The 13,575-nt window shown below is 39.9% G+C and overlaps 1 protein-coding gene across 1 annotated transcript in view; it reads left to right on the top strand.

Moving 5' to 3' along the window:
• pcbp4 (poly(rC) binding protein 4) overlaps positions 1–13,575 on the top strand; it is a 182,866-nt gene that overhangs the window by 123,631 nt on the left and 45,660 nt on the right. The window contains exon 10 of the mRNA XM_042406383.1: positions 3,741–3,812. Coding sequence (XP_042262317.1) covers positions 3,741–3,812 — 72 coding nt within the window. The remainder of the gene's footprint in view (positions 1–3,740; positions 3,813–13,575) is intronic.

Raw genomic sequence — 13,575 nt, 5'->3', positions numbered from 1 at the left:
GCTGAAGCTTCAAATTAGCATCAGATGTGGACTGTGGATTTTTGCCCCCACTATTTATATTGTATGTGCATTACTGACGTTTAAAAGAAAGAACAGAAGTAGCTGTGCATGTCATAGTTCAGGTACCAGGACAGCAAATGCACACTTACCTTTGGTTGCAAGTCTAGACGTAGGAACTGTATGCCCTTGTACATATGAGTTTAGCAGGTCAGAGATGTAGCTTGGAGCTAATCCATTTTACACTTTGTATGTTAGGTTTGTGTTTGTGTTTGTGAATGGTGAGCAGCAGACAGAAACGATTCACAGCTGATAAAAAGAAGACTGAATGACCTTTCAGTTGCGTTTTCAAAGGTCAAATCTGAATCACAGATTACTCTCAAATTCCTTGCTAATGGTGTGGTACGGGTTGGCAGGCTGGGTGGAGCAAAAAGCTCAAAACAACAAAAATCCATCGTTGGTCCTAGAACTCCGAATGACACATAGAAGTGTTTTCTGATCTGATGCCCTATCAGCAGCCAGTGGTGGAAGAAGTATTAGATCCTTTACTTAAGTAAAGGTACCAATATAGTAACGTAAAAATACAAGTAATAGTCCTGCATGAAAAATCCTACTTAAGTAAAAGTACATAAGTATTATGAGCTTGATGTAGTTAAAGTATTGCAGTAAAAGTACATAAGTATTATGAGCTTGATGTAGTTAAAGTATTGCAGTAAAAGTAGTGGTTTGGTCCCTCTGACTGATATATTATTATATATGACATCATTAGATTATTAATAGTGAAGCATCAGTGTTAGAGCAGCATGTTACTGTTGTAGCTGCTGGAGGTGGAGCTAGTTTACACTACTTTATATACAGTTAGCTAGTTTAGTCCAGTGGTTCCCAACCTAGGGGTCGGGGCCCTCCAAAGGGTCAGCAGATAAATCTGAGGGGTGGTGAGATGATTAATGGGAGAGGAAAGAAGAAAAAACAAAGTTCTGATACACAAATCTGTTTTCAGTTTTTGGACTTTTTCTCTAATCTTTGATTTTTGCTGAAATATTGGATCATTTGAACATTTATGTAAATGAAAGCATGTGAGAAGTTTAGAGGGAAAAATCACTATTTGATGGAGCTGTTAACAACTCATAGACATGTGAAATGTGACCCCGACTACACACTGCTTTTTGTAAGACGTCAAAAGCCAAAAAGGTTGGAAACCACTGGTTTCATCTTTAACAATGTGTTGTATTTTAAAAGCTTGTTATATTATCCATCATGTTAAATCTCTATTGTTGCTTTGTTGTGAAAATCCAAAAGGGGTGGGTTCAGCTGCAGTACTTCCTGGTACTTAAATTCGCTAGCTGCACTGCAGCATCAGTCCTTATTGTGTTAAGACTGAATTGGGTAAAGACCTTCGAGTCTACCTGTGTGAGTCCACAGAGAAAGGACATCGACTGGTTATTCTTTTTACTCTTGCAGCCTGCCTCACTCAACATGTGTTACATCATCCAAGGTTATCGAAAAAAATCACATCTGTCGCAGACACTGCAATCCTGAGAACCTCTATTCACTCAGAAAACCCTCTTCTATTCACTCATCCTTAATTGCCAATTGGCTTTAAATAAAACAGAATTCATCCAAGCACTTGCTAATCTGTTAGACATTCAGGTTCTAGCCCTGACTGAAACCTGGAACTGTCCAGAAAACACTACATTGGTCCTCATTTCCAAAGACTGGAAATTCTTCTTTAACCAAGTGTCTGAATTCCTAATGGAAACACTGCAGTTGGCTAGAGTTGCAGGTCAGTCCTCAGCTCTATTGCGGCTAGATATGTCAGCTGCCTTTGACATGATTAACCACCAAATCCTCCTCTCCACACTCACTGATCTTGGCATCTCAGGATCTGCCCTCTGCCCATTCATGTCCTACCTCTAAGTGAGATCTTTTAGAGTGTTGTGGAGGGGGGGGAATGTCTAAACCGCATGGCTTATCCACAGGGGTTCCTCAAGAGTCAGTGCTCAGTCCTCTCCTCTTCTCAGTATACACCACCTCACTTGGTGCAATCGTCCACTCCCATGGTTTCTCATATCATTGCTTTGCTGACGATACCCAGCTCTTCCCGTCGTTCTCACCAGAAAACCTCACAGTCTTGGCTCAGATCTCGTCATGCCTTGCTGACATATCAGCATGGACGCCACCTAACCAAGCTCCTTGTCATCCCAGCCAGTCCCTCTACACAACAAAATATCAGCATCCAGCTCGAATAAACCCAACTCATGTCCACAAAGTCTGCCCGAAACTTGGGCGTCATGATCGATGGCCAACTAACCTTTAAGGTTCATGTGGCTTCAATCGCTCAGTCATGTTGGTTTTCCCCGTACAACATCAGGAAGGTCAGATCCTACCAGTCTGAGCCTGCAGCATAATCCTGTCACAGGCTCTCGTAATATCAAGCATTGACTACTGCAACTCCTTACTGGCAGGCCTCCCTGCATGTATGTTCAAACTTCTGCAGATGATCCAGAATGCAGCAGCGTGTCTGGTCTTCAACCAGCCCAAAACAGCACGTCACCCTGCTGTTCATATCCCTCCACTGGCTCCCAGTTGCTGCCCACATCAAATTCAAAACCTTGATGCTTGCTTACAAAACAATAACTAAAAAAGCTCCCGCCTTCCTGAACTCCCTTATTCAGGTCTACACTCCCTCCGGCTCACTACATGCTGCCAATGAAAGGTGCCTGGTACCACCACCACAAACTAAGTGACAAGGTTGTGTGACACACCAGGGCTAGACCCAAACGCACGACTCGAACAACAGTTCCAAAAAGCAAAGTCTTTTAATTACAGGTTCGATACACGGGCAGGCAGTCAGAGAAGGCAACAAGACCAAAAGGGCTAGGCAGAGGCAGAGTCAAAAAAGCAGATCCGGGGTCAAAAAACACTAGAGACTATAACAAAGAAGATAACACCTGTGACAAGGGGCTAAGACGAACTGGCACAGGGAGCAGGGATCACATAGACTAAATAAACAAGAGGAGTGAGGGTAATGAGACACAGGTGGAAGACATTAGGGGATGATGACGAGGACAGGAGCAGGAAACACACGAGCGCAGGAAGCGAGAGGAGAGTTAGCAACCAAAATAAAAACAGGAAATGCAGAACTAAATGGGAAAGAAAAAAAACAAAACATAACCTAAAGACAGGATGAGTCATGACACTAAGTCACTAGCTAGACTCTTCTCTTCTGTAGTTCCCCGATGGTGAAATGAGTTCCTCTCAGTCTTTAAGAAAAAGCATAAGACCAAACTCTTTTGATTACACCTTCGCACTTGATGGACAAAAATTATCTGCTTCTATGCACTGCCTATTGGACCTGAACTTAGCTTTATGGTTATTACTCACGTTGTTCTCTCCTGACTAGATCGTTGCTTATGTTGTATTGACTTATAAATGTAGTGGAGTAGAAAGTACAATATTTCCCTCTGAAATGTGGTGGAGTGGAAGTATAAAGTAGCATCACATGGAAATACTCAAGTAAAAGCACCTTGAAGTTATATTTAATTACAGTACTTGAGTAAATGTAGGTATTTAGTTACTTTCCACCACTGTCAGCAGCATCACATCTGTCAATGTATCAAATGTTTTCATAAATCCTGTCAGGGATTTGTTGTATGTTTTTTGGGTTGTTAAACAGTGATGTTAAAGGTTGGAGCTCTAACTCTGGTCTTGACTGTGCTTGTGTCTCTCTGTGCTGGCTGAAGGTGTTCGAGGCTTCAGACTTCGGGTCTCACCCCCTGTTCTCAGTGGCTCAGGGAGGAGTGGACCTACAGCAAGTGAGTATGGCCGCCTGGGGGAGAGGGGTAAGGGGTCAAAGGTCACTTCATCACTGCCTGTTTTTTTTAATCTGCTGACACGTTGCATTGACCCAGGCTGTCAAAGATATAAAACAACATATAGTTTGCAAAATATTCCCTTTTTAAATTAAATCACCGCCTTAAATTAATCTTCTGTGCCTCTAGAATGAGAGATTTACTGGTTTATTATGATTTCTGTCAACACAGGACTTTAATTGCTTAAACAAGCCCACACTTTGATTGATTTATCACAAAAATAAAACAATCTTCATCTCATTTTGTAAGAAATTTCTTCATTCGAAGCCTCTGAGCTGTGTGGGTAAACAACCACCTCCTCTGAGCCGGGGCCAGAGCCGAAGGACCTGAATTCAATCACGCTGCTATTGCGCTGTGAATTCACACACCGCTGCAGACAGCCGCAGCATCGTAAAAAGAGATGGCCAGAGTGGTTCAAGGATCCCAGATTAACACCTCTGCACAGAGAGGTTTGATAAATGTTACTTCTGTTACACGTGGAAAAGCTAAAAACCGCAGGGACGTGGAAACCAAGGTTGTAAAGATGACGGCCCCGGAGAAAAGTATTAAAACACAGAGAGAGAGAAAGAAGTAGAAAAAGGGACAAAAGGAGGCAAATTAAGAGTTGCCTGACAGAAAAATACATACAAAGGAAAGAGAAGGAGGGGGAAAGATACAAGCGAGGGAAGATATAAAAGAAAACAGTAGAGAAAAGAGGTGAAAACAGAGGAAAATAGCTTGTTGAATAGCTCCAGTTGCATCAGGTTTATTCTGCCTTAATGACTGTTAAAAGCAGACAGAAGCGCTCAAAATCTATCAGCTAACACGTCTGTTAAGGATCATTATTACTTTTTCATGTAATGTCTGGACTGGAAAAGTGGCCTGAAAAAGGAAATTGGAGTAGATTCAGCAGAGGAGGTGGTACATGCTTTCTTTTAAAAGAGACATAACAACATCTACTGTAATTGAAAGGATGAATTGGGCCGTTTTGTTTAAATTTGAGGTAGAAGAGGGAGCCGCCATCAAGCACATTGTGCCCAAACAGTCCTGAAAATGTCTTCACACAGTGCTGATGATTCCTGGGGTTCTGAGCCAGCTCTGCTGCATTCAGAGAATTAATTAGTGATTGTCCTCATATCAGTATTTTTAATGCTTTTATTACTTTGATAATAAGCCGCAGCTGCTTGGCTGTAGTATTTGTAACTAAAGACAGAAATGCAATATAAATCGCTGAATTGTTAACACGCTAGAGACCTGTTATTTCATAATAGGTCATGTTGAATTTGCATTTTTACCACAAAGAGCTCTGTGTTTTACTGATTTAACAGGAGAACAGTAACTGTAAATAAAAATATGATTAAATGACTTTTAACCTGAAATAACGTAGAGGATGGGAAGCTGCCTATTTTAGATTTAAGTAGTTCCTGCAGTCTTGGACGATTTATTTGTCTTCTGTTGCAGTAAACACAACATATGTAGAGGTGTTCAGTAGGAATCTTAAACAACAAATCTTTAAACTGAGCCGACTTTACTGGATCACCAGAGAGCACGTCGGCTCAGTGTGACACACAGCACATTACTTCCTTGTTAGAAGTTTATTAAAAGAGACTACATTTATTTGACAGCTGTAATTACTTTTCAGATTAAAATTTTACATGAAAAAAAACACTGTATTGTTAAAGATTAAACCAATGTTTCCAGCTTCTTTTAGCCTGTGACCCCTTTCAAAAAATCTGTGTTTTGTTCCTCATCACATTTCCAGTGCTCATTTCAATAACTAAAGAGACAAAACAAATAATATATTTGCTTTATATTAGAGAAAAGTCTGAAAACTGAAAACAGATTTGTGTATCAGAACTCATCTGACGACCCCTTAGATTTATCTGCTGACCCTTTGGAGGGGCCCCGACCCCTAGGTTGGGAACCACTGGACTAAACTAGCTAACTGTATATAAAGTAGTGTAAACTAGCTCCACCTCCAGCAGCTACAACAGTAACATGCTGCTCTAACACTGATGCTTCACTATTAATAATCTAATGATGTCATATATAATAATATATCAGTCACAGGGACATTCTACTGAACAACAAGTTATTTTACTTTTACTTAAACTGGATTTTAGATGGAGGACTTTACTTGTAATCCAGTATTTTTACATGGTGATATTGCTACTTTTACACAAAGAGGCTATAATATATATTTTTTATAACTGCATAGTCTGATCTGTCAGTGTGTAATGTGTTGGTTGTTGCTCGTAGTGATGAACCTACAGAGAATTATCAGTGACTCTGCAGCTCCTCTCGGCTTTACGGAGCTTTATAGTGAGTTTCAGCTCATTGTTTATCTGTCCGGCTGCAACTTTACTGTTCTGGTTCACTCTCAGCGTCTCTCATAGCGTCGTTTTCAGAGAGAAAAAGCTGTAAAAAGCCGCTGTACACTACCTGCTCAGCACCAAACGGCCAAACAGACACAGTTAGCTGTAGACTAGCTGGTGAACATAGTGGAGCATTTAGCAGCTAAAGAGCCAGATATTTCCCTCAGGAGTTGGTGGAGAGTAAAAACAGAGCTAAAAGAGAGTGAATATTGGACTTACATTCACCAGGTGGACAGAAACACGACTCCACATGAATGATAATGTTGCTCCGTAACTGCTGGATGTGGAAATAAGCAACTGTTTGCTAACAAGTTCAACATATCAACTGAAAAGCTGATGATGTGTCAGATTTGTGTTCACTACTTGTTTCTTGTGACAAAACATCAGTTAATCCAAGTTTAAGTAAAGGATCTGAGTACTGATAACTGTGCTACAGTCAGAGCTTCACTGGATATTTAGGGTTGATAAACAGTAACAAAGCAGGACACACACACACTAGGGGAGCCTCTCAAAGGTCATTTGACCCCCACATCCATGTGGCCATGTGTGTATTTTGCACGTGTTGATCTCGAGCTTGTTTTAACATGTATAAAAACAATTCACACTCTTAGGCAAGAGTTTAATTTTGCACCAATTTATGCTGAACTTGCACCTGCACCGAGAAACAGGCAGATTAATCTCTGCAGGTTTGCTGGAGCTGTTTGAGGACAGTGTGATGAATCGTCAGGCTGCTGGCGGTGCTTCACACTGTAGGTCAGGTTCATCCGTGATGTTAAATCTACTCTCATGGCTTTTTGTTTTAGACATTTTGTCTCTGGAGAAACACTTTTCTAAAAAAGAATTCACACAAAAATAAGAGAACAGCTTTTAAAAAGTGATTTTTATCATCACCTGCTTGTCAAATGTTCTTTTGACGTCTTATTTATTTGGAAAAAAAAAAATGATGTGGACGACATGATAATTTAGAAGATGTTTATTTGTGAGTCTCATTTACTGTTGTAATTTTTTCCAACATTTCAAACAGCATAGCATTTAGTCTTTCCCTCCTAGATTTATCCCAGTGAATGCTTCTCTCTCTGCAAATACCGCCGCACAAATATCTTTTATGTCGAGGACGAAGCCGGGTGTTCGGATGAGATCATCCATAGCTGAATGGTCTGAGGTCAGCCAGTGAGTCACCATCATTAGCAAAGTGTCCTTCAACCAGGCATTGAACCCACAATTATAGCTTGTACGTTTATTTCATGTCAGTCTAGGGACAAATTCCTTCTACATTTAGATACATTTCAACGACATGCCTACGGCTCACAGACCAGCGATCTTCTGAGGGTGTACTATAGTGATATGTTGTTACTAGTGGCCTGTTCTTCCGCTGCCCCTTTGTCTTTAAAAACTCTTAGATTGATCCGTATTATGATGGTTTGTCACTGGGAAGGTTTGAGAGTGATGTCGATGGCTCAAGTGAAAGAAGTACTTACAGACTGGATGATCAGTAGACTTTGTTTTACTGGATTACTCATTAATTGAGCATTTGTGTGGCTTCAAAAGTGGTTCTGGGCTGTCTGAGACAAAAGTTCATGATAGTAATGTGGTGTCATAGATCAAACTGTGAGACTCGTCACCAACAGAAGAATTGGAGACCTTTGGAGACCGAAGACAGCGTGCAGCAGGACTATGCATGAAGTTTAGGGGAAAATAAACACGTGTTCTGACTTAAAGGACACATTTCGTTGTGTATTTTTGTGTTTCAATCTATCTTAAAGCAACAGTCAGGAGCCTGTTTTTCTTGCTGTAATCATTCCTCCTGTTCATACTGACCATTAGAAGATCCCTTCATAATGACCTTACAATGGAAGTGATGGGAGACAAAATCCACAGTCCTCCTTCTGTGCAAAAAATGTATTTAAAAGTTTATCTGAAGCTAATATGAAGCTTCAGCGTCCAAATGAGTCAAATCACGTAGATATCTTTCAACGTTACAGTCTTTTTAGTGCCAAAGTTCCTCTTTTTGTTACTATACTTCCACCTGCAGCTCAACAGGGAAACACTGTCCGAGGAAACACAAAGAGGGAATTTGATGCTTAAAAAGACTGTAAATGTGTCAGATATCCACTTGATATGACTAACTCAGACTGCTGAAGCTGAATATAAGCCTCACAGAGACTTTTAAATGACTGTGTGGACACACTGTGGATTTTGGCCTCCATCACTTCCATTGAAAGCACATTTGAAGGATCTTTTAATATCCAGTATGAACAGGAGGAATGATTACAGCGAGGAAAACCTCTTTCACTGTTCATATGGACACCTGACTGATGTCTTGAAAAATTCTGAACCTGTCCTTTAATATACACGAAAAAGAAATGAATGTGACTTTGCTGCATTTTCAAACGATGACGAGCTGATGACGTGTGTCTGCTCTCGTAAACAGCCTTATAAGAGGCTTCTCGCACAATGTGACTTGAAACACACTTAGACCATCGTTGTTGTCCTGCAGTCTGACGGCACCTTTTGTTAATTAACAAGACGCAGTTGTGACAAATACAGTGAGACAATATCTAGACCTTAATATTCACATTTCATCCTCTCAGATCATAATGTAAAGATACACTTGGCAACACAAGCTGACTAACTGGAATAATCAATGCAGAGATTTATAAACTCAGGACAGCGTGAGACACTTCCTGCTTTATACAGTCCAACAGTAAACAAGTGTTGAATGACAGGACTGATTCCTATTATATAACAAGCTGGATGTTCATTTATTCATCATAGTAGTTGATGAAATGTCAGATTATTATTGCGGTTGTACGAGGGTTTGTTTGTTTTTTACCTCTTTTGCACCGGTCGTCCTGCAAGAGGAAAATATTTGCATAGACTGATGTGACGCATAATTTCTCTCTCTCTCTCTCTCTGCTTGTTTGACCTTGTGCTGCTTTGGTCTTCATGTGTGTAGTTCAGACTTGTTACAGAAATGTTTCACGTCCGACCTCAGAAGATTTCAGTCTTGACTTTTTACTTAAACTCAAAAAACATGTTTTTTCTTCTTGTTCCCCTTCAGTTGGATGTTTGTTCTCTTCTCTCTCTGAGCAGAGTTTGTTTTCACATTCATCTGCTGGAGGAGGAAAGTTTCTTATGTGCTCGCTATAAATCTCAAGTTCAAGATGTGGACGTACGAGCATGACTTGTGACATCATAAATAGTTTGGAGCTGATTGTGGTGCGGTGTGCAACTTATACAAGTGTGATGTGGAAACTTGAAGCCTCCAGTGCAAGAAGGTCATTTTAAGAGTTTGTGATCAGTTAATACTCCAAGCAGAGTATTTTATATATTTAACTTGTCTGGAGTGGATAAGCAGGGCTAAACTAGGGAATTTATTACATAATAAATACCTGCCCAAAAATATTTAGGAGAAAGATGATTGACGTGGCTATCTGGCCGAGCTGACTTCACAACACTTACTCTCATCTCCCCCATAAGAAAACAATGCAGTGCACTTTTCTTTGCTTTTAGCTGGAATGAGAATTCAAATTAGCCTGATATGGTTTGAAAGTTACTGTGTTAAGCTAACTAGCAGACTTGGGTACACCATCCAAATCTGTATTAATCATTGAGTGGATAAGTAGCTCAAAAGTGTAGCATAGCAATGCTAATGCTAACCGTTTCATGTAAGTGAATGAAAGATGCTAAAACACTTAGTTTCATAGTCTGGAAGGTATAGTTCAATAAAAACAGATATGTGTGGTCTACTCTAATCTGCTAGTTAGCCAATTAGTCAAGATAACTAGTAGACCACTGGGGTAGTTGATAATAAGCTCAAAAGTTTTGAATAAAAAAGCTAATGCTAACTGTGTCATGTAAGTGAATGGAAGATGCTAAAACGATTAGCGCCATTCTCCGGGAGGTATAGTTAAATAAAGACACAGTTTCAGGTGGTCTAACCTAGTTTGTTAGTTAGTGGATTATTCAAGCTTTCAACTAAGTAGAGTCCATTTGATAGATTTGGTAGTTAATAGCAAAACGTTTAAGCTAATGCTAACCGTTTCATGTATGTGAATGGAGAATGCTAAAACGATTAGCATCATACTCTGGGAGGTATAATTAAATAAAAACACAGATTTGGGTGGTCTAACCTGTTTTGTTAGTTAGTCGATAGGTCAAGCTTTCTAATCAAGTAGGGTCCATTTGATAGATTTGGTATTTTATTCCGTTTCAGCAAAACATTTTAGTGAATGAATTGAAAATAAAGTGGTACTTGAGCTGAAAGTGAGCTGTCAAGTTCTAATAGTTTTCTAAGAAGTTTTCTAATAGTTATGAATGTTTATTTTCATTCAGAATTTTGTGGATGCTTAATGAGACACTCAACTTTGATATCATATATGCATTTGTATGATTTCAAGCCACGTTTCCAGAGGCTTTAAAGGTGAGGCCGACATGGTGAATTGCCGTCAGATTTGCATGTCTGAAAAAAAGAGTTTAAATCAGACTTGAAGACAGATTGAGACTCACAAAGCCGCACATAAAAAGTTAAACGACAGAGAGAGAGCCTACACGGAGGAAGTCGGCCAAAAAGAAAGTATATTGATTGATTTAAATGCAGATTAACTGTATGTCTTCAGAGATAAAGCAGGCGGATTGACAGAGTGACTCACAGACAAATGGGAGCGCAGGTTACAAGACAGAAAAAGACAAACTAGAACAGAAGAGCATTTTACTCCATCACGCTGACAGCTCCGCATGCTCCAGAGCCAACTTTAGCTAAGTGGTGTGTGTGTGTGTGTGTGTGTGTGTGTAGCACTGTTTGTCAGGCACAGGGCCTTGGGAGTGTCAGTTAAAACAACAGTAACACCAGCTAATGGAGGCTCCACGGGACTGATGGGAGGACAGAGGGAGGGAGGGAGGAAGTGACAGACCGAAGACGAGAGAGAAAGATTGAGGGATGAGGAAACTATAAAAGCTCTTCAGTTGTGTTAGTTTTTTTTTTTTCTTCTGATCATATCTGGCAGCATCAAGGTGTGGACAGTTGGCTCTAGCTGCTGGTACTCAGATCCTTTACTTAAGTAAAAGTACATAAGTATTATGAGCTTGATGTAGTTAAAGTATTGCAGTAAAAGTAGTGGTTTGGTCCCTCTGACTGATATATTATTATATATGACATCATTAGATTATTAATAGTGAAGCATCAGTGTTAGAGCAGCATGTTACTGTTGTAGCTGCTGGAGGTGGAGCTAGTTTACACTACTTTATATACAGTTAGCTAGTTTAGTCCAGTGGTTCCCAACCTAGGGGTCGGGGCCCCTCCAAAGGGTCAGCAGATAAATCTGAGGGGTGGTGAGATGATTAATGGGAGAGGAAAGAAGAAAAAACAAAGTTCTGATACACAAATCTGTTTTCAGTTGTTGGACTTTTTCTCTAATCTTTGATTTTTGCTGAAATATTGGATCATTTGAACATTTATTGAAATGAAAGCATGTGAGAAGTTTAGAGGGAAAAATCACTATTTGGTGGAGCTGTTAACAACTCATAGACATGTGAAATGTGACCCCGACTACACACTGCTTTTTGTAAGACGTCAAAAGCCAAAAAGGTTGGAAACCACTGGTTTCATCTTTAACAATGTGTTGTATTTTAAAAGCTTGTTATATTATCCATTGTGTCAAATCTTCATCTGAAAAGTAACTAAAGCTGTTAAATAAATGTAGTGGAGTAGAAATGTAGAAAGTAGCATCACATGGAAATACTCAAGTAAAGTACAAGTACCTCCAAATTTGTATTGAGTAAATGTATTTAGTTACTCTCCACCACTGTGACAGTTACCAGTAAATGCGTCACACAAGAAGCTACTTGACTACTTGCGAATATCACAAGTGAGGGTTTTGGGACGGACCCAAAGAAAAAGATGTGAACAGAGAGGTTTGGCTGAACGGTGGGGACGTGCAGAGAGCAGAGTGACAGGAGAAAGGATGGAGGGAGGGTTAGTGCAGAGTTAAGTGGCTGTGCGAGGCGATTAATGCTTTTTATTCATTATTTAAGCTGCAGTCAGGCTGCAGGAGAGGAAGTAGAGAGGGAGGGAGTAATGGAAAGAGAGAGAGAGAGAGAGAGAGAGGAGTCTTCTATTTGCGTTTATATTCTGGTCAAATCACTCATTTTGCTTTCTGTTGACAGATTCGTCTGCAGTTGTCACAGAGAGACATTTCTGGGATTTAACTTTAATCTTTATTTCAAGATTATAGCTGTGAGGATTTCTTATTGATATGATCAGTTCAAAATTAGCCGTGGTGACACATCTGAATGCTGGCAGACATGAATTATAAGTGAGAGAGTGATAAGGCAATTAAACAACTGAGTTAGTAAAAGTTTTAGAGTATATTTGTCTGTAAAGTCCTGTTTCCCTGGCGGAGGGATACATTGGCTGGAACTAGCTTTTTACTCACATGTTACAGAGTGAATCATATGGACTGAGCCTTGCAAACAGTGTATTTATGTCAATTTTGCCAAATATCAGGCATAACTCACTCCTTTTTGGGATTTCTCAAAAGGAAATCTCTGGAACACATTTCCCCCCCCCCCCCCCCCCCCCCCATCGCTTTTTTTTCTCTTTCATCACACACCAGATAAACACCGACGCGAAACATATTCCATGTCAGATGCAGAGGCAGGAGCGAGTTGTCTGGATGACAGCGAGAACAGCTGGAGATCAACCTCGAAATCTCTCAAAGAGTCAGCGCTGTCTGTTAGCAAAACAATCCAGCTATCACATCTGCAAAGAAAAAACACTTTTTAGCCCTCATTTCTTACAGTGTAGTGACCCATTTCCACATATACGTCGGCACATCAGTCATGTATTAAGATGGAATTGAAAAATACTCAATCCTATCCTTTAAAAATATAATATGTAATTATTCCACATTAAAATGTCTAAAAACAACTAGACCTATGTTATATATGTTGTTGAGTTGTGTACTTACATTATCCCAAATGTTTCCAACAGTTTTCAAACCCAGAGAAATCTGTAATTTAATCAAAGTAACGGACCGTTTCATTTGGTCGCCTGTCGATGGCGTCATACCTCCTCTACCAAAGAGTAAACACGCACAAGATGCATACGGCGGCGCTGTGTTTGTCCGCTACAATGGCGTCTACCAAAGAGTAACTTACACACATACAAGATAATACATCGGCGTTGTGGTTGTTCCACACAAACTGTTATAAATTGACTTTTATTCCGTTTTAAGCCACATTTTCATGATAAATTTAGGTGGTTTTTAACTATATCTTTTAGCCGGAAGAAGGATTTTAGTCATTGGACGTCTGGATCTTAAGTTATCAGAGAAATAAACTGGACAAACGTT

This window comes from Thunnus maccoyii, chromosome 3, assembly GCF_910596095.1.
Source record: "Thunnus maccoyii chromosome 3, fThuMac1.1, whole genome shotgun sequence".
Taxonomy (NCBI): domain Eukaryota; kingdom Metazoa; phylum Chordata; class Actinopteri; order Scombriformes; family Scombridae; genus Thunnus; species Thunnus maccoyii.
Note: the sequence above shows the minus strand (reverse complement) of the source record. Positions and strands in the feature narration are given on the sequence as shown.